The sequence below is a fragment of the Gracilinanus agilis genome, chromosome 2, assembly GCF_016433145.1.
Source record: "Gracilinanus agilis isolate LMUSP501 chromosome 2, AgileGrace, whole genome shotgun sequence".
Classification (NCBI taxonomy): domain Eukaryota; kingdom Metazoa; phylum Chordata; class Mammalia; order Didelphimorphia; family Didelphidae; genus Gracilinanus; species Gracilinanus agilis.
In genome coordinates this window covers 557,977,908-557,999,086 of record NC_058131.1, presented here as the reverse complement: position 1 = coordinate 557,999,086, position 21,179 = coordinate 557,977,908, and the positions used below count along the sequence as shown (strand labels likewise).

At 35.0% G+C, this 21,179-nt stretch overlaps 1 protein-coding gene across 1 annotated transcript; it reads left to right on the top strand.

Moving 5' to 3' along the window:
- The first annotated feature begins 7,985 nt into the window (after nucleotides 1-7,985).
- Nucleotides 7,986-8,933, top strand: LOC123236099 (olfactory receptor 4F3/4F16/4F29-like). Its single transcript, XM_044662362.1, has one exon. It carries the CDS (start codon nucleotides 7,995-7,997, stop codon nucleotides 8,931-8,933), a length of 939 nt encoding a protein of 312 aa, XP_044518297.1. The 5' UTR covers nucleotides 7,986-7,994.
- The last annotated feature ends 12,246 nt before the right edge of the window (nucleotides 8,934-21,179 follow it).

Genomic DNA, 21,179 nt, shown 5'->3' with positions numbered 1-21,179 from the left:
GAAGGGGGATAGATAGGAATTAGTCAGATCATCTAGGAGTTTATCCTAAAGGAACCATTTAAGTTTACTAACTCTACAAGGAAACCATCAGACTTTGGCTTTAGGAAAATTCATTTGACCTTCCTTTAGAGGAAGGAAAGACTAGAAACAAGGAGTCCAAAATTTATATACCATATCATGTTTCTACTAGGATGAGGGGAGGAAGTTCTCATACTGGGAGTTAGTAAACTTAAATGTGGTTCATGCCACAGAGCTCATAGTGTAGAATTAATACTTCATCTCAAATTTCTATGTACTTTCTTCTTTTACTTGAACAGATTCATTGAAGGAAGCCAGATGAAATTTGGTGGAATAGAGGAAATAATTTCACTTAAAATTGTGAAAATGTTCTTATTTTTCATGTTTCCCAGATATATCTTTGCTGCAAGTTCACTAAATTGGTACAGGAAAAAAAAGTCAAAGGATATTTTTCACAAGGAACATTGACATCTTTTCCTAGTCACTTTTTATTAACAATATTTCCTCTTAGTTATCATGGGAAAAGCAATAGAATCCTATGAGACAAATCCTTTGGTCCAATGATCTGGGGTTGGCAAAACCAGTCTCTACAGCATCACTTAGTTGCTAATGAGCTGTCTTTCTACCTATAGTAATATTTTATAATGATCTTAGTGCTTCTAGTTACTACAAATTGTTAGAAGACTGAGTTTTTGGATCCTTTCAGGAAGGCTAAAGTGTCTGGTCCTGTTGTAGAACAGGTAAATGAGAGACAAGAATAAATTTTCTAATTGAAATATGAGACTGGCTAGATCTCCATGTTTCATGGCGCATAGGAGATGCTGGGGAAGCATCATTTATTACAGGGGACAATAGGGGGTGGGAGTGGGGGCAAGTTTGGGACTGCTTTTTTGTTGTTAAGGAAGCAACAGGGAGAAGGAGCCAAACACAGGACAGGAGGAGTGTAAAGGGTTCCAGGTTGTGGAGATATGGGCATATGTACCTGGAAGGAAAATTTGATTTCGCCTCCTGATAGCAGTGTCAGGGAAATAAGCAAAGATAAAAAACAAGAATAATTTTACTGTCTTTTGCAAAATTATGAGATTTTCTTTTTCTTGATAAAAATAACTACCCTTTCCCATTCTCTTAGGCTATCACCCTCTTTTTATCTTATTTTGATTCTTCATGCTGTCTGGATCTTATGGTTGACCATTTTCATGGTAAGTCCTCTTAAATATTAGAGTCTATTGATTTCCAGATTTTTTCCTTTGCCACGAAAGTAGCAATGTCCCTTTATCTGATTTTTTAAAAATATTCAATCTTGCTGTCTAAAGTTTCTGGAGAAAGTGAAAAAACCCTAACATCAAGTTCACTGCAAATTTATACTATTCAAATAAAACTGAAATCCTATTGCTAATAGATAGACTCTATCTCTTATAAACTGTATCTATTTACCTGCGGTAGTAATTCTAAGCCTTTTCCATATTTTTCAAAGTTCCATCTTACTTTTCCTAATCAGTTGTAGATAGCTTTGTCTTTCCTACTTTAATAAAACAACTGAGATCATCTAAGAGCCTCCTTCTCTTCCATCTTGTACCTATTACCAAACCTTCTTACCATTTTAATATTCTGCCATCTCCTCTCCCATTCTCTCTATGTTCCTATTGTTTCAGAGAAAGAGCCATGGAGATAACATGATTATTCCTCTGTGTCTTTGAGTTTAGCTCCTTTTGCCTTCATCAGTTTTTCAAGTGAATTATTAGTTAACTTTCTTTTGGATCTTTAATTCTCTCTCTCTCACACACACACACACACACACACACACACACACACTCTCTCTCTCTGTCTGTCTCTCTCTGTCTGTCTCTCTCTCTCTGTCTGTCTGTCTGTCTGTCTCTGTCTGTCTGTCTGTCTCTCTCTCTGTCTGTCTCTCTCTCTCTCTTTCTCTGTCTCTCTCTGTCTCTCTCTCTGTCTCTCTGTCTCTCTCTCTCCCCCCTCTCACTCCCCCTTTTCTTCTTTATACAAACCTTCCATACAATAAAAAACAAAAAGAAAATTTCAAAACTACTCTCTCAATGCTCAAGATCAGCCTGCTGCTTATTTACTTTCTAAAAGTGTGATCTAAGCTAATTTCAATTAAATCCAACAAGTATTCATTGAGGTCCACAAATGTGTAAGGCAAGAAGCAGTGTAACCAGGTGGATAGAAACCTGGAATTGGACCCATGAAGATTTGTGTTCAAGTCAAGAGTCATCAAACATTTATAAAACAGCTACTATGTTCAGAAGCTATGCTAAATCCTGCCTCTGGTGCATAGGAATTTCCAAAGAAAATAAAATCATGACCTTTTTTCTCTTGTCCCTGCTAACCTCACCTCCCTGAAATGTTCAAGTAATAGTAATTAATAGTAAATATGGATACAAGGATACAAAGATGACCAGCTTTTAAGGTAATATTCTTGGTTCTGTTCTTTTCTTCCTCTCCTCACGTTTGTTGAATTTGATTCAGTAGGTAGTGCGGACTGGCATAGAGGCTGTTGGGAGTTTTGGAACAAGGGAGTAATGCGATTAGAAATTCTCCTTAGGTTTTTTATTTTATTTATTAATTTATTTTTATTTTTGCTGCCCCCACTAGGGGGCAGCTGGGTAGCTCAGTGGATTGAGAGTCAGGCCTAGAGACAGGAGGTCCTAGGTTCAAACCCAGCCTCAGCCACTTCCCAGCTGTGTGACCCTGGGCAAGTCACTTGACCCCCATTGCCCACCCTTACCACTCTTCCACCAAGGAGCCAATTCACAGAAGTTAAGGGTTTAAAAAAAAAAGAAATTCTCCTTAGGAAGAGTAAATATTATTAGGATATGATTTGGATTGAAAGGTAGACAGATAGAAATCAGGGATACCAGCAATTAAACTGTTGCAGAAGTGTCAATTAAAAGAAAAAAGGTGTTTGAACTAATGGTGAGACTACATGCAGGTGAGCTATGGGATATCTGATATCTCTCCTCTACTTTAAGAATAACCTAGAATTAGATTGAAGACCAATAGTGAGAGCAGCTACTTATCTTTCGGACTTGGATTTCTAATTATGTGATTAGGAAGGCACATTCAATAGTAAGGATTTAATAAATGTTTATGATTTATTAGGAAACCTTGAAGACACAAACAGTCTAAGTTTATAGCTTCACTGTTCTTTGGACTCTTCTCCCACCATTTCCCCATCAGTGTGTTAGTTTTTTTTCCCTTCTCACTATTATAGATATTTTGCCTTTTAAAATTGTATTTTAAAAATATTTATTTTTTATGATCACCATATTTCCTTTACATTTTCTCTTTTTTCCTGTCATTTCCCTCTCTTTGGTATTTGCCAGGGCTCCATATAGCATGGGAGATAAGGGTTGCTTACTTATCAGATAGAAATATATGCCACTGTTAGGTACCCTCTGTTTGGGAAGTCTTGGCGAACACCTTACAATTGGACGTTCTCTCCTACTTGTGTTTGACCTGCTTGGAAATAATAGTAATGTTAATAAATAATAATAAGGAATGAAAAGAAAACAAATCATTTTTGGAAAAGCACCTGAAGAAATAACTTTTAGAAGCAGAGATTTCAATCGATCCAACCATTTGTTAAATGACTATATTATGACTTGAATTTTAAAAGAAAGCAAGATTTAACCTGCAAAGGGTTCAAAGATGTAGATGGAGAAATAAAATATTGAAACATGGAATAATTTAGAAATCTTTATAGAGTTAAATTGTATAGTATAGATAGGGAGCAAGGAATTGTATGTATTGTAGACTTTCTTTAAGTCCTAAATAAAATCTCATCTTTTACTGGAAATCTTCTTCTCCAACTTCTTTTAATTCTAGTGCCTTCTCTCTATTAATTATTTCCTGTTTATTCTATGTATACCTTGTTTTGTACATATTTGTTGGCATGCTGTTTCCTCATTGGAGTACAAACTCTTTGAGAGCAGGAACTGTCTTTTGCCTCTTTTTGTATCCCATTCATCTCAACACAGTGCTCAGCATGTAGCAAGCATTAAATAAATGTTTATTGATTTATTAACTGATCATAGAACATAAAATTGTACAGGATTTAAGAGATTCTTTAGAGATAGCCCATTACTTTTGTTAAAGGGATCTTTAAAAATCTCTCCCTCTGTCTCCTTAAGAGGCTAGAGAGCAGGATTTCTAAGTAGACCAGAACTGACAGGAGTCAGTGAGCCAGAGCTAAAGATTCCATTACCAGGGAGATCAGAACTGAGGAGGGGAAATAGCCTGCTCTCTGACAGGAAGTTAGGAGGACAGTTGGCCAGTGAGGATATAAAGGAAGCAGCCACCGAGGGAAGAGGTTCTTTTGCCTCTGGATTCTCTAGAGAGCAGGAGTTCTGTCTCTAAGACAAGGATCTGGCAGCTGGCTACCGACTGTTGGGTTGCTATAGAAAACTGATTGAAGGAGTGAGTGAGTGGTGGCTGTCTGTTATTTTAGGGAGTTAGATAGTTAGTGAATCATTTGATTGAGTAGGTTAGATAAGCCTGGCATGCCAGGCAAAAGAAACTGTCCTTAGAAAAAAGTTAGAGATAGTTTAGGAAATTTTATGTAGTATTAGCAATTTTAGATATATTTTTAGGGTATAAAATTAATTATCTCTGTTTTTCTCTTATCCATTTTTCTACCTTTCTTCCTACTTTATTTCTTTTTTTTTCTTTTTTTGAAATTAAAACCCTTACCTTCCACCTTAGAATCAATACTATGTATTGGTTCTAAAGCAGAAGAGTGGTAAAGGCTATGCATTGGGGGATCTTTTAACCCTTGCCTGGCGTCACACAACTAGGAAGTATCTGAGGCCAGATTTGAACCTAGGACTTCCTGTCTCTAGGCCTGGTTCTCAATCCACTGAGATACCCAGCTGTACTTCTTTCTTAAACAAAGTTTCTTTTAAACTACTCTCCTCACTTTGTCAAACTCCTTAATTTAATCCTTACACTTTATAGATTAGGAAATTGAAAGCCAGAGAGATTAAGCAACTTGTTCAAGATTTCACAGGTAGTGAGTAGCCAATTCAGAATTAGGATGCAGATGTATGATTCTTTAAAAAAAATTTTTTTTACAATATTTTTCCATGGTTACATGATTCATGATCCCCTCGCTTTTTCCTCCCCTGCTCTGTAATAATAAGGATAATAAATGTGATAATAAGGAGGATACTGTTGCATATACTTTGCAAGATATTCACAAAGGACAAAGTATCCATAGTTTCCCTCAGGGCTCAGTGCACAAATTGATCTGGAGATCCTTCTTACAAAAATTATAATTTTTATTTATATAATAAAGATTTGAGGATAATAAGGACATATAAAAGGTTCCTTTATTTAAATCTAACCCACCACTTTCTTCTCAAAATGAATTTTTTCTTGGTCTCAGAAACTCACCTAAGCTACACTATAGCTCCTTAACTTTTACTAAAATCCCCAAACTATCTATGATAAGCTAGCTAAATCCTTATTTATCTATTATTTAAAGATGTCTCCAGATTAATGAAGATAAAGGTGAGTGTGGCTCTAGAGGTTTCCCTCAGAGTCTAAGGCAAACAAGGTTTTCTGGTCTTTCTTCTTCCAAACAAAAGTTGTCACAGCAGCAGGTATAAACTAGTCTTTGTCCTGGTGTTTCCTACAGTGGGGAAAAGGAAAAAAAGATATTTTTCAAGAGTTTCTTTTCCTTTCACCTCACAAGCAGGGCTATGGTCAGAGAGAGAGAGCATCACAGCTAATCCTGTCACAACCAAGGATTAACTGTCTCAGAACTCATCCTGCCATCCCCCTTTCAAATTCCAAGCCTGGCACAGAATTCTTTTTGCCTCAGCCACTCTCTAGCCTCTGAGACAACTTTCCAGATACTTTAGCTTATCAAAACCTTATCAACATATATTCCTAATTTCATCTTTATACCTTCAAGAGCTGACAAGCAATTCCACTGGGTTATACATGTATCATAGTTTAAAACCTATTTCAATGTTATTCATATTTGCAATAGAGTGATCTTTTAACATCAAAACCCTAAACATATATATCCCTCTCAAACTATGTGATCTAGCATATATTTTTCTTCTGCATTTTTGTTCCCACACTTCTTTTTCTGGATGTGAATAACATTCTTTCTCACAAGATCCTCTGGATTGTCCTGGGTCATTGCATGCTGCTAGTAGAAAAGTTTGTTCTTTGAGTGTGCCATAATGTATCAGTTTCTGTGTACAATGTTCTCCTGGTTCTGCTCCTTTCACTCGCATCAATTCCTGGAGGTCATTCCAGTTCACATGGAATTCCTCCAGTTCATTATTCCTTTCAGCACAATAGTATTCTATCACTATCAGATACCACAATTTGTTCAGCCATTCCCCAATCGACACCCCTTCATTTTCCAGTTTTTTTTGCCACCACAAAGAGTGCAGCTGTGATTATTTTTGAAAAAAAATTTCCCTATTATCTCTTTGGAGTATACCCCCAGCAGTGGTATGGCTGGATCAAAGGGCAGGAAATATTTTAAAGCCTTTGAGTATAGTTCCAAATTGCCTTCCAGAATTTCTGGACCAATTCACAACTCTACCAGCAGAGTATCTATCTCCCAATTTTGCCACATCCCCTCCAACATTTATTATTTTCCTTTACTGTTATATTGGCAACGGATGTATGATTCTTTCTGTTAAACCTAGCAATGTTTTCCCTTCCACTCACATTAATCTTTAAATCTTTATCTTTAGAGAAAACACAATAGTGTAGAAAGTGCACTAGATTAGAAATCAAGGAATCAGGTTCAAGTTTTCACTTTATTACTAACACAGCTGTGAGTATCATCTCTTGGAACTCCAGAATCTTCTTCTATGAAACAGAGTGGGAGGAGACGTGAAAGGAGTGGTACATGACCAGTAATGCCTTTCCCCTTCATTAAATCTAATAAAAATTGCATATGACAGCTAGATCCATATTACTGTGAATAAATCCTATATCCAAACTTCACCTTTTTAAATTATTATGTAAAATATGATTCTCTGCTCCACCTCAATGGAAATATAAAGTGAATGAAAATAATGCTGGGATTCATTAGTCACATTAATATGAACCTAGTTCTTGTACTGCCTCATATACTGAGTTCACCTTTACATTCTAGAACAGGATCCAAATGTTAGACCTAACTAGATGTCCTTCATTTTTTTTAGGAACTGTGAGTACAATAGATGAAAAAATATCTTACATTGATGTAACTCATTCTAGCTACTATGCACATTTATATGCATTATCTTAGTTGATTCTTACAAAAAAAACACCCCTGTGAATTATTATAGGCAGTGCAGAATGCTTTATTCTTAATTTACACAACAACATTGAGACTCAGAAAGTTTAAGTGACTATGAAAATCTTAAAAGTAGGAAGGAGGGAGCAAAGTGTGCAATCACTTCAGATTTTCCATTTCCAAGAACAGTATAAGTTAACACTCTCTGTTACCAGAGAGAGAAGAGTGGAAATCAGAGGATCTGAATGTTTATGGTAAGGAAGGAGGAGGCACTGGTGTAAAAAGGAAATAAAGAGCTTTGAATTCATTAAGGACATCCTCATACACTAAAGGCAGGAACTATTGAGTGTTCTCCTTTTTTCTCAGATTTTGTTTTGGTGCATTGCCTTGCTTACTTTTCCTAATTTCTGGGTAGCAGTTATCCCTTTACCCAGGCCTCTATAGAAAAAAAGCTAGAGAAGTGCCAGAGGATATCAGGGTTTTAATTGCCTTTGGTAGGAAATTTGTACTTCCACGTGATCACAAATTGAGGTTAATCTGGCTATGAAATGGTAATGTGAGCTTGGATTTCCATAGTATTACATGTAGTAGGCCTTTGACTAGTGTTTATTAAATTGACTTGAATTGATATCAGCATTATGTCCAGTCATTTGAATTCTTCATTCTCTTTCTACAGGTAATTTTATAAGTTGCCCTGCTGACTGAGTCAATGGACAGAGGGAATCACACTGTGGTATCTGAGTTTGTGTTCCTGGGACTCACCAATTCTTGGGATATTCAGCTTCTACTCTTTGTGTTTTCCTCTGTGTTCTACTTAGCAAGCATGCTGGGAAATTCCCTCATTGTGCTCACAGTGACTTCTGACCCTCACTTACACTCTCCCATGTACTTCCTACTGGCCAACCTTTCCTTCATTGACCTGGGAATTTCCTCTGTCACTTCCCCAAAGATGATATGTGACCTTTTTAGAAAGCACAAAGTCATTTCATTCTCTGGATGCATCACTCAGATGTTCTTCATTCACCTGATTGGTGGTGTTGAGATGGTACTACTCATTGCCATGGCCTTTGACAGATATGTTGCCATATGTAAGCCTCTCCATTATCTGATTATTATGGGTCCAAGAATGTGCACTTTGCTTCTGGTTGCTGCTTGGATCATTGGTCTCATTCACTCTGTGGTCCAAATGGCTTTTGTAATTAACCTGCCCTTCTGTGGGCCCAATGAACTAGACAGTTTTTATTGTGATCTCCCTCGGTTCATCAAACTCGCCTGCACAGATACATACAGGCTTCAGTTCATGGTAACTGCTAACAGTGGCTTTATGTCATTAGGTGTCTTTCTCATTTTGATCATCTCCTACATTTTCATCCTAATCACTGTTCAAAAACATTCATCAAGTGGTTCCTCTAAGGCCCTTTCTACACTTTCAGCTCACATCATTGTGGTGATTTTGTTCTTTGGTCCAATCATCTTTTTCTATGCATGGCCATTCAATACATCACATCTGGATAAATTTCTAGCTATCTTTGATGCAATTCTGACTCCTTTTTTGAATCCAGTCATCTACACACTAAGGAATAAAGAGATGAAGCTGGCAATGAAAAGAGTGTGTAGTCACCTTGTGAGTTTCAGGAAAATCTCTTAATTGACTTGAGAAGATATGAACTTCTAATTTCTATAGTAAGAATGTCTGGAAAAGAGTTAGTTTTAAGGGGAGAGGATGAGATTAGTTTTGAGTATGTTGATTTTGAATTCCTGGAGACATTCAAATGGGAATTTTAAATATAGATTTGGAAACATGAGCTAGAGATGGGAGAGAGCTTAAGAATATAGATTTAAATGTTGTCTACAGGAAAAAACCTTAATAATAAATATGCATTAGATAATTATTGGACAGTTTAGGTGGTACAGAAAGGAAATCTGAAGGCAGAATTTGAGAAAATCTGCCATAAACGTTTAATAGAAGGAAACTAAAGAAACCTAGTGAAAGAAACAGACATAAAGACAAGAGTAGATTGAGATTTTCATGCCAGAAAATTTTAGCATGAAGAGAATTTTGAGAAAGGGATGGTTGTCGACAGTTTTAAAAGAAGAAATGGTTACAGATAACTCCTCATCACCAACTCCAGCACAGAATCATTTGTCTTGGATTCTAAATGCACTAACTCCAGGAAAAAGTAATTTGTGCCATTAAAGGACACAACTCCCTGTCCATTTCTGTTCCTTTGAGGAAGCCTATCAATTCTTCTCTGAACTTTTAAAAAGTATTACTACTATGATTATTTTGTATGCAAAGTTTTCATAATTTTTTTGCTTAATACATGTATATAATGTATGGAATTAATCATACTACAGTGTCTTCTTGATTCTGGGTTAGAATCTGTTTAAATTTTTTGAAAAAATACCTTTCTCTTATATGAAGATCCCATTCTTTCAAGATATGTTAACCTGTTTGCTATTTAGTGCTTTTTGTCACAGATAATTTTAATGTTTCACATAATTTGACCTCCTGTTAATCTTTGAATTTTTAATCTCTGGTTTTCAAGGTAAAGCTTGAATTAAAACATTGTTCTTAATCTAGATTCATATATTTTTGTGAAGGATTCTTTTGGTTTTCCATCACCAATCAAAATGTTCACTTATTCTCTTATAAAATTCAATTCAACTCAACTAATGTTAAATGCCTTTTACATGCTAGATCCTTGACTTTGTGCAAGATGTATAAATAAAACAGAAAGCTGTTTGTGATATCAAAGAATTTAAATTATATTCAGGATGGAGTAGATATAATATGTATACAAATATGAGAGCAACTAAATATACAAAGTGATAGGTGGAGAGAGTGCTAGTAACTGGAGGAATGAGGACACACCATGATTATGAAATGGAAATTGAACAATATCGTAAAGGGGACCATGAATTTGTTTTTTTCTATACCCATCTTCTCCCCTCCTCTCTCCTTACCTTTCATCTCCTCTCCTCCATTTCCCTTCCCTTTTCTTTGCTTTTCCAGTGGAGTAGAGGGCAGAAGGAAGAAGAGAAGATATATTTTTTCTTTGTTAAAAATCATTTCTATTCCACAGAAAATCTCTGTACATTCCTTTTCTTTTCATTTTTATTAACCATCACCACCACCCAAAAAATACTTAACTAAGCAAATGCACAAAAAAGATTATGTGCAAAACCACAAACTCCACATTGTTTAAAATATGTAAATGATATATGTATGTTGATATAAACATCCCCTGCTTTTGAGTTTCATTTGGATTTGTTTTACTTGTATACTTTTTTCTCTTCTTTTTGTGGCTATTATTTTTTAATGTAATCATGACGTATATTATTCTTATTGTTTCCATCCCCTTTTCATCTCTCCCTATATGTCCTTTATTTTCTTAATAGTCCCAATATTTGTCAATTCAAATATAAGTATAATATAGTATAATACAATTCATTAAATTCAAATATCACAATCTATTCAGTCATTTCTCTCATTCATTGCATTTGTATTATTTCCAGTTATTTTGTCATGATAAGCAAAGCTTACATGAATATTTTCAGAGAAAAAAAGCTTTTTACCTTCTCAATAATGTCCTTAAAGTTTTCCCTTACTAGTGGGATCTCTAGGTCAATGAGCATGAACAGCTCTATAGCTCTTAATGTATAATTTATGCATCCTTTTTCTTTTGTTTGCTTTGGAACTGCTGGTTCTCTATATATAAGATTGATTACCAGTCTCCAGATTTTTCCTCACTACTCTACTTATTTCTTATTTGCTAAATTCTGTCATTTTGGCTTCTTGTTTAAATTTTCAAAAGGTTATGTCACTTCATTCATCCGTGATCATTAGACTTCATCAATTCATTCTCTCATCAAATATTGGATTTATACTTTGTGGTCTATAACTTGATCAGGGCAGTGGAGTATGCAGAGAAATAAAATTTGTCACACACTCAAGAAGCTTACAGTCTAATAACAGGGGAACCCATGAAATGTACAATAAAAATACAAATGACAACAATTCTAGAACCATTAAAAAGCGTATACTTTTTAATGCTCAATGCTAAGAGAGCAGAATGGACCATGACTTCAATTAAGAGTTGGCAGAAAGGAGAAACTGGACATAGTAATATTATCTAATAGCCTAGGTCAGAGCTAATTAGGATTTGAATTGGTTTGGTAATAGTGGGAATAGACTAGACAGAAGGGGAAAGATATGAAATATCGTGGAATTAAAATCTACAGTATTCTTATTGTTCTGATTTTGAGTACAAAGAGAAATGGAAGAGAAAAAAAAGGAGAATCAAAGATCATTGACCTATTCTAAGAAATAGGGAAGTTTGAAATAAGAATCAAAATGTAGGGAAAATTGTTTATTAAAAGCAGCACATCAATGAAAAACCAGAAAGCCACTGAGGGTAGTTTTTAAGGTTTGGGGACAGAAGGGGAGATATGTCAAAAAGGATATGATGATGAACAAATCCAAGGTACCAGGTAGAATATAAAGGAAAAACTAAGTGCTGAGTCAAAGCTCTTTAAGAGAACAAATGAAGTCAACAGATGGCATCTTTCAGAGATCCCAGCTCTAACTCTTCTTTTCATACTGTTGTTTTAACTCAGGATAATCTTTCATTCTTCCTTTGACTGATGTTTTAGTTTTTGAAAACTGACTGTTTGGCTTGATTTACAGAGGAATTTTTATTAATGAGTTGATTTCAACTTTGAATGCTATTTTTAGTGGATTGTCCTAAGAATTTTTCCTCATTCCTTAGACTTGGTTAATGGTATATATGTCATTCTCATAAAATTTAAAGATAAATTCAAACCAAAAATGACAAATTAGATATATTAGGTATGGTGCAAAAAAGTTTTGCCCAGCTAGAATGATAGAATTAATCTAATAAGATAAAATTTAATAGGAATAAATATGAAGTTCTAGACATGAATTAAACAATAATCTTAAAAATTTAGAATGAGGGAAGACTGCCTTAGAAAATAGTCCATGTGAAAAAGATTTTGAGCTGTGGTGGACAATAAAGTAAAAATGAGTTAGCATAGTAGGATGGCAGCCAAACAAGGGAATGGTCTTCTAGGTTTCTTTACTGTTGGTGTAATGACCAAAATTAGGACAATGATAGTTCTGATGAACTTTACCCTGGGTAAACCACATCCATTATTTTTCAATTTAGTTGAGTTTAGTTTAGGAAGAATATCTATAGAGAACATATTGTAGAGAATCTACATAGAATTGATAGGAGACTAGAGATTATGATATGTGAAGGAAAATATGACTTAAGGGAAGAAACTAACAATTTTAGCTATACAAAAATGGAATGGGCTACCCCAGATGGTGAACCTTTTAGAGACCCCCTTGCTGTGCCCCACACCCACCCTTAGGCAGTGTGTTATGCCCCTACTCCCTGCCACTACCTTATCCCACACAGGAGAGGGAGAAAAGGAGGGAAGTGGCCCTACTGCTCCACTCAGGAGAGGGAGCTGCATGTGGAGAGGGGGAGGGAATAAGTGCTTTTATTGGGCTGCTGGGAAGATGGGTGGATGATGAGAGCTGAGTATGGAGAGGGGGGGAGGGGAACAGCTCCATCCAAGTCCCTTTGCCTTTATAGTAACTAACTCTGATTGGCCAAGGCATGCATGCTCACAAAGAGGTCTCTGTATTCCATTTGTGGCACATGTGCCATAGGTTTGCCATTAAGGTTCTATTCCATTCATAGAATATGATTTGTTCAGTTATTCCCCAAATGATAGGCATATTATTAGATTCTAATTATTTTCTTTTACATTCTTCCTCCTCCATGATGTCTGTTTTCCATGTAACTATTACCTCCCCAGGATTATTCTTCCTCTCCCCCTGCTTTTTCCATTCTTTATTGATTCCCTTTATTTGTTGTATTCCTATACCAAACTGCATGTGTTCAACTGTCTTTTGTCCTGATTGGGTTCATTTCATATTTTTTCCAACCTTGTCTTTCTTCATGTTTGTATACTATTCTCTTGTACCTCAACTATGAGAAATAGTAGGTTCTATTCTATTTTTCTTTCTTCCATCACTAGTGTGTTCATTTTTACACTCCTTTTTCTTTTGCCTCCTCAAACATTCAGAAGAGAACCAACACATTCCTAGGCCCTCCATTTTCTTAATTTCTTTCTTTCAGTATTCTTTGAAGACATTAAGGTTCTGAAGAAACACTTGTTTCTTCTTCCCTTATTAGACTGTGATTATCATATCATCATATAATGCAGTTTGACTGTTCAAATAGATCTGCCTTTCTAGGTTTCTCTTGATTATTATGTTTGTATTTCACTGTTCCTTCTTTGTTATGGTCTTTTCATAAGGAATGTTTGAATGTTCTCTTGTCCATCAAAGCTCCAACTTTTCTCTCTGTTATTTAGAATAAGCCCATTTGCCATTTGGAAAATTATATTTTAAGTTCTCTTATTATTTACAATACAGGCTTTCAGGTCTTTTGTGATTCTGACTGTTGTACCTTGACACTGGAATACTTGTTTCTGGAGGCTTGCCTTTGTGGAAGCTCTGGATTTTGGCTATGTCTATGCATTCTTTCTATATTCATTTTTTTCTAAAGTTTTTTTTATTCTAAAAGTTCTACAGTTTTCATTTTTGATTTCTTAAAATATAGCATTCAGACTTCATTTTTTAAATCATGGTTTTCAGAGAGTACTAAGAGTACTAAATTATCTCTCATTGATCTGTTTTCTAGGCCAATTGCTTTGGATATCAGATATCTTATACATTTTCCTTTTCTTTTCAGTCATTTGAGTTTATTCTAATATTATTTGTTTTCTCATGAAGTCACTGATTTATGTTTGGTCTATTCTAGTTTTGGAGGAGTCTTTTACTTAGGTAAGGTTCACTACTTTTTAAGAAAAGATATTCATTCTTCTTCCAAGTTGTTCCTTTAGAGATTTTATTTAATGTTTCTCTTTCTTAATTTCAAATAGATATTAACTTAATATTTGTGGGAAATTAATTTTTGCTTTGAACTATGCTTACAGTTACAGAGTTACTTGTTCTTTTTTTTTTGCAGTGGGGAGTATCTGGACCTAAGATTTTTTTAACATTGGAACTTTGATTTATTTATTTATTCAGTTATAGTGTATGAATTGGAACTTTGTCCCAAGGGCCAGAGCTTTGTGCTATACTTATGGGTTATGTGGACTACTACTTTGGCATTGATCTTTACTTTTCAAGGTTTGATTCTTCATCCCTACATTACTGAATCTGAGAATTTCAAATTTTAAAGTCCTCTATGGCATCACAGAATAGAGTGACCTTATTCTGGTGTGAGCAATGCAGTATAACTCTGGTTGCTGCTATTCCCTATGCCATCTAAAGTCCCTATCCTAGGATTTTATGATCTTGTTCTAGGACATCTTTACTAATTAAAAGAATGAAGGTAGAAATATTTATATAATGCTTTCTATGTGCCTGGCCCTGTGCTGAGTACTTTTTATTTCATTTAGTTCTCACAATTACCTTTCAAGGCACATGCTATTCTCTCCTCACTCTCAGTTTTATAGTTGAGGTAATGAAGAAAAACTGAGGTTAAGTGATGTGTCCATGATTTCAGGGCTACTAAGAATTTGAGGTTAGATTTGAACCCACATCTTTCTATCTCTAGGCTCAGTGCTCTATTCACTCTGACACCAGCTGCCTCTAGGCTTAGTAAGCATTGTAAGATCTAAATTAGAAATAGGAGATATTCACTCCATATCTATCATAGACACTGCATTCTGTGGTAATGCAATTAAATACATTATTTGGTTGGTATGAATGTTGTAATGATGACAAAATCTCTTATATTTAGAACCTTCCACTTAATTGATTGACTGACTTCATATTTTTATTAATTCTTAGACCAAAAAAAAGAAAGGCATGAAAATAAGGAAGACAGTTGACTAGAAGTCAAGATTTCTGAAACAAATTCTACTTCTTATTGAATAATGTGTGTGAAACCATATTCAGAGATGCCAATGATTTTAGAATGATAATAAGAAGGTATGCAGCCACCTAGATAGTTTGTTAATGATCCTCTCTATTTCTTTTTTCCCCCTTAAAATTCTTATAATCTATAATCTAGGGAATATAATACTGCCAAAGATGAATAGATGTGTACTTTTACAAAGTTGTAAATTTTTCCTCAGTGGCGCTACATTAAAGTATCTATCTATCTATCTATTTTCTATCTATTTGTTTATTTATTCATATATGTACATACACAGACAGAAACAAACACACGCAACACACACAAATATTTGTGTGTGTATATGTACACATTTTCCCATGATATATACATATATGTATCAGAGTTCTTTTCAGAAGAAGCATGCCCAACTCTTCCTTATCCCTTACTATTAATAATGCATTCTAAAAAAATAAAATAATGTCTTCTCATAACTATCATGGGAAAACAGCAGAATCCTAGGAGACAATTCTTCTGGTCAAATGATATCAGGTTGGCAACTCCAGTCTCTGCAGCATCTCCTGGTTGCTACCCTTTAGTATTGCTAATGAGACATCTTTCCATCTATGGCAGCATTTTATGTGTTCCTTAGTGCTTTTAGACACAGTAAGCATGAGCAGATTAAGGTTTTCAAGCCCATTTTACTTCTTGACAATTTTGCAATTTCAAGCAAAATAAAAGAATTCCTGAAGAGATGAAAACTGAAGATTTAGGAGAAGGATTAATATGACAAAAGAGGTACATGAAGCAGATTGAAATTCAATTTAATGCTGATGTTCCAGTGATGAAGAGATGACATTGGGGACAGATTGACTCATTGCACTGGATAATGGTGCTTCTGAATATAATGGGGAAGGGAAGGAGATTGAAGATCTCATTGAAGATACAGAGATGGAAGGGAACTCAGAGGCCAATTAGACCAATCCTGTCACTTTGATAATGAGAAAATTAAGACTTAGAGAAGTTATGTGCCCTGTCCAAGGTCACAAAGAAAAGGCTAAGTTGTAGAACTCGATCCTGAGCCTTCTCACTCTTCAGGTAATGAATGCTTTTTCTGCTATTCCATCCAGAACAGGATCTTCAAGATGAAGGATTCTATATTATAGAGTTGGATATCACTGGGAAAATGAACTTAAATTTATTTCCTGATAAGATCAGAGAGATGCCAGGGACCCAAGCGTAAGGATAAAAATTAAGAGTCAAGGAAGAATTAAGATTATCTCTTTCATACTAACTTACTGAATCTTTACTTTTTTGATAGAAATCTCTGTTTTTCTCCATTCTCTCAGTATATTTCCTGTGTCTTGTTGTTTTGTTTTCTTATGGAGTCTGGACCTTATGAATGACCATATCTATGGTAAGTTCACTGATCCTTAGAACTTTCACCCTAGCTGATAATATTCCTTCTTCCCATCCTGGAAACATTCCATTATTGGGTTCTTTGGTGCTTCTCCATTTTGCTTGATATTACCAGAGAAGTCCAAAAGGTCATAATTACTGAGTTCATTACAAATTTTTACTTTTATAAATCACTTGGGTACTGGTTATTTTTTTATCAAAGCTTTCTTTTATCTCTTGTTGTTCTATTTTCACAGAGCAGTAATTTGAACTTTAAGTGAACATCTTCCTTCATTTGTAGGGGAGCTATATCTTTTATTTTTACTGAAATCATTGGGATCATGTTTTAAGAGCATCCTAAAAGTCATTCTTCATCATATCCCCTTGCTTTCTTATCATCTCAGAATTTGTCCGTACCTTCACCAATTCTCTTCCATGTTGTCAGAGGAAGCAGTATGAAGACAGTTCCTTTCCTAGGTTAAGCTTTCCTCCTGTGCCTGGGATATCATCTTCTTTTGCCTTCATTGACTGCTCTAAGTGATAGATTAGTCCCCTTTTAGTATCTCCAAATTTTCTACTCTCTATTATTTTCTTTTTGTTTGCATGTAAATTCTTTATTTGTAGAGAGCCATAAATAAACAGTTTAATCCGTAAGTCCTATCAGATCCAGTTATAGCTGATTATAACTAATTGATGACTCCTTTCATTATTAAAAGTTTTCCTGTGTAATAAATCAGTCTAATTTAAAAAAAAGAGGGAAACACGTGGGAAGCCAATAAGAGAATAGATAAAAATCTGGGAGTCCTCTTTTGACCTCTTTTGTGATCTTTGTGATTTCTTGTTGAAAAGTATTGTGGCCTTATTGAGAGCTTTAGGTTCCTAGCGGACCGGCATTTAAGAGGTTAACAGTCTTCCCCTTTGGTCAGAAATGCAGCCAAGGCTGAAATCTTAGTTTAGCTGGGGCATTTGCCCCTGAGAAAAGTATTCTCAGACTTGGCTTGGTGATAACAAATATAGCTGAAGGTTCTTATCTTCACCTTGAAGCTTCTAAGCCTGTTGTATTGTCTATGTTAAAAATACAGCCTTTGTAGTTGTGGGAAACTATTCTTGTGCTTTTGGGTGAAAGGGAGTTTGAATTTCTCATATAATAAACTTGTGACTCAATGGCATTTTGGAGAAGCAGCTATGAGTTAACAGTCAAGATCGTCTCCTGTGCCCAGTTATTTCCTTATCAACTAAGCTGTCCTTATCAGATTATCGGAGATGATAAATAGATCTCGAGACTTATTATATGATAAAATCAGAGTTTCAACCTTCATTGGCATTGAGAAACAAGTGACAGCTAGAGATATGACCTCTACTAGCCTTTCTTTTTTATTACCACCCCTCTTAAAAATGTTTATTGTCCTAAATTTCAAGTCAATCCAAAAAACATTCACTAAGCTTCTGCTGTGTTTAAATCAAGAGGGCACAAGACAAGTTGGACAGATCTTAGAGACATGTAAACCTGTATTCAAGTGTTTCTGAAAGATATTAGCCTCACTGTATCAATGGAGGGAGATGCTAAACCAAAAGTTCCTACACCATTAACATCACTCTCTCATAGGGATTAGAATAGCAAGAGACCTTAAATATTAGTTACCAGATAGTGTACAGGATAGAACATTTGATCTGAAGTCAGGAAGACCTGAATTCAAATCTGGCCACTGATGTTGTGTGACTGGGCAAAGATATTTAACCTCGATTTCCTCAACTATAAAATGGGGCAAATAAAATTATCTACATTGCAAGGTTATTGTGGGGTTCAAATGATAATAGACTAATAATTAAACCAGTGCCTGGAACATAAAAGTGCTATATAAATGAGATTGGGTTGTGAAGTGCTTTATTTTTTTTAAATTTTGAATATTTTCCCATAGTTACATGTTTCATGTTCTTCCCCCCCACACATAGTTGATGCACAATTCCACTGGGTTTTACATGTATCATTGATCAAGACCTAATTCCATATTATTGATAGTTGGGCTAGAGTTATCATTTAGTGTCTTCATCCCCTATAATATCCCCATCAGCCCATGTGTTCAAGCAGTTGTTTTTCTTCTGTGTTTTTTCTCCCACAGTTCTTCCTCTGAATGTGGCTAGTTTTCTTTCTCATAAGTCCCTCAGCCTTGCTCTGGATCCTTGCATTGCTGCTAGTAGAAAAGTCTGTTATGTTCGATTGTACCACAGTGTATCAGTCTCTGTAAAGAATGTTCTCCTGGATCTGCTCTGTGAAGTATTTTAAAGCTAAATTCATAAGTTCATATTTTATGATGGAGGCAAGTTTAGTGAATAGGAGAGTGACAGGTTCAGGCTTGAACTTAATTCTCTTTGACAACTGTGTGAATGACGGATGGCAGTGAAGGGAGTCTTGAAGTTATCATCCTGACTAGAGGTAATGAGGACCTGAGCTAAATCATTGGCTGATGAATAGGGAGAAAGGACAAGATGAGAGATATGCTGTAGATGAAGAAAGGACAAGACTAGGCAATTAATTCTATATGTGAGGTGAGGGTGAGTGATGAGTTGAGACTAATGCCAAGGTTATGAACTTTAGAAACTGGAACAATTTTCATATATTTAAAACAGAAAACAAGGAAGTCTGAAAGTGGACTAGATTGTAGGAGGAAAGATAATGAATTCTATTTTGAGTTTGTTGAATGTTAGATGCCCCTGAGATATCCAGTAAGAAAAGTCCAAAAGGTGGTTGATGATCTATGAGACAGTTAGATTATATGGTCACTTCCAACCCTCAAACTCTGTGACCTACTTAGCTTCCTCTACTTATGCTATTTGTTTATTTTTCATAATCTTTTAAAGGAAAGGGTCTGACTATGTTACTCTATTGATGAAAAATATTCAATGGCTTCATAATTTCTAGAATCAAATTCAAATTTTTATCTCAATAATTTACTTCTAATTTTCCTTTTAAAGACATTTCTTATTATTTCTCTTCATTAAACCACATTCCCAGCTAGATTGGAAACTAAACTAGCTGCCCTAGGTATTTGGCATTCCATCTCCCACCTTTACATAGTTTGATTTCCATATCTCTTCTTCTTCCTTAGTTTTCTTCAAATATAAGTTCAATTACAATGTCCTTCATAATCTTTCCCTCTCCCAATTCAAATGATCTTATATTAACTGTACATATTGGTCTTTGTCTTTAGTTCCTAGCCTAGCTGTCATGTAGAAGATACCTAATAGATTCTTGTTGATGAATAAATGTTTACTAAATTGAATTGCTGAAGGGAAATGCAAATGAAATATGAGAGTTTAAAAGTGTTATTTCTTTCTTCTGGTGGCAGGGATTCAGAAAACTTCATGCTGGAACTTTTATTTTATTAGGGAGATATTGGGGATAGGTCAAGAAGTAGGGAACAGAGGGTGCCATGTTAAATAGCATAGAGCATATTTAGAGAGGGTATGGTATCTAGAGGAGAGTAGTATAAAATAAGCCAGGAAATGTAAGGTAGCTCCTGATTGTGAATAACCTTGAATTGCAGACTAAGGATCTTAAATTGATTGGATTTAGCTCAACATACTAAACTATTTTGCCCAGTTCATTGGCATGAACTGATTCATACATTAAGAAGCTTAACCTGAAAGAGATGCAAAGTATAAAAAAGGAAGGAAATGGAGGAGGAAAGACAAATGCAACCAGAAGTTATTATATTAGTTTATACAGTCGAAAATTAAAGCCTAAAATAGGATAAAAAGTCTATAATAGGAGAAAAATTACTTTGGAGAAAAAGAGGAGGAAATGGATTTGAGAGCTTTTTTGGAAACAGATGTACAAGATACTCTGACTAGGATATGATTTAAGAGAGAAATAAAAGTCAAATCTGTACCATTATTTAGAACAGATTTACATGGTTTAATGACATAAATAGAACTATTTGATATTGATGTAAGCATTTTCCCTTTCTTTGTATCTCTAGTGCTTAATGCAGAGTTTGACACACACACATAAAAGATGCTTAATATATATTAGTTAACTGACTGAATGACCAAAGTTCATTGTATGCTCTGCTACCTACCATAGAGTGTGTTAATCAGAGTCCCTTAATGTTCTTGAGAAGATAGGAGGAGTCCATGGTATAAAATAAAGTAAAGTATTAAATTTGCCATTCAAGTATTCATCAATAAAAATCCCAAACTTTAAAGTGAAATAAATGAATTCACTAATTCTCTCTTTTTTTCTTCTCAGATTCTTCTTTGTTGTATTTTCCTGACTGTCCTTCCTAACCATTTACTGTGTCCCTGTCATGCCTCTACTTTCAGGAAAACCTATTCAGGAAAGGCAGAGAAGTGATAGAAGAGGTCTGTTAACTCAGTCAGTGACTTTCTAGTTAAATTTTAATAATATGAATTGATTAATTATACATTTCAAAATAGTAGACCCTTGACAAATATCTGTTCAATTGACTTGAATTCTGGGATATTATTTTCATATCAAGTAATTTGAATTATTTTTTTATTCTCTTAAGGTAATTTTGGAGTTAGACCTGTTG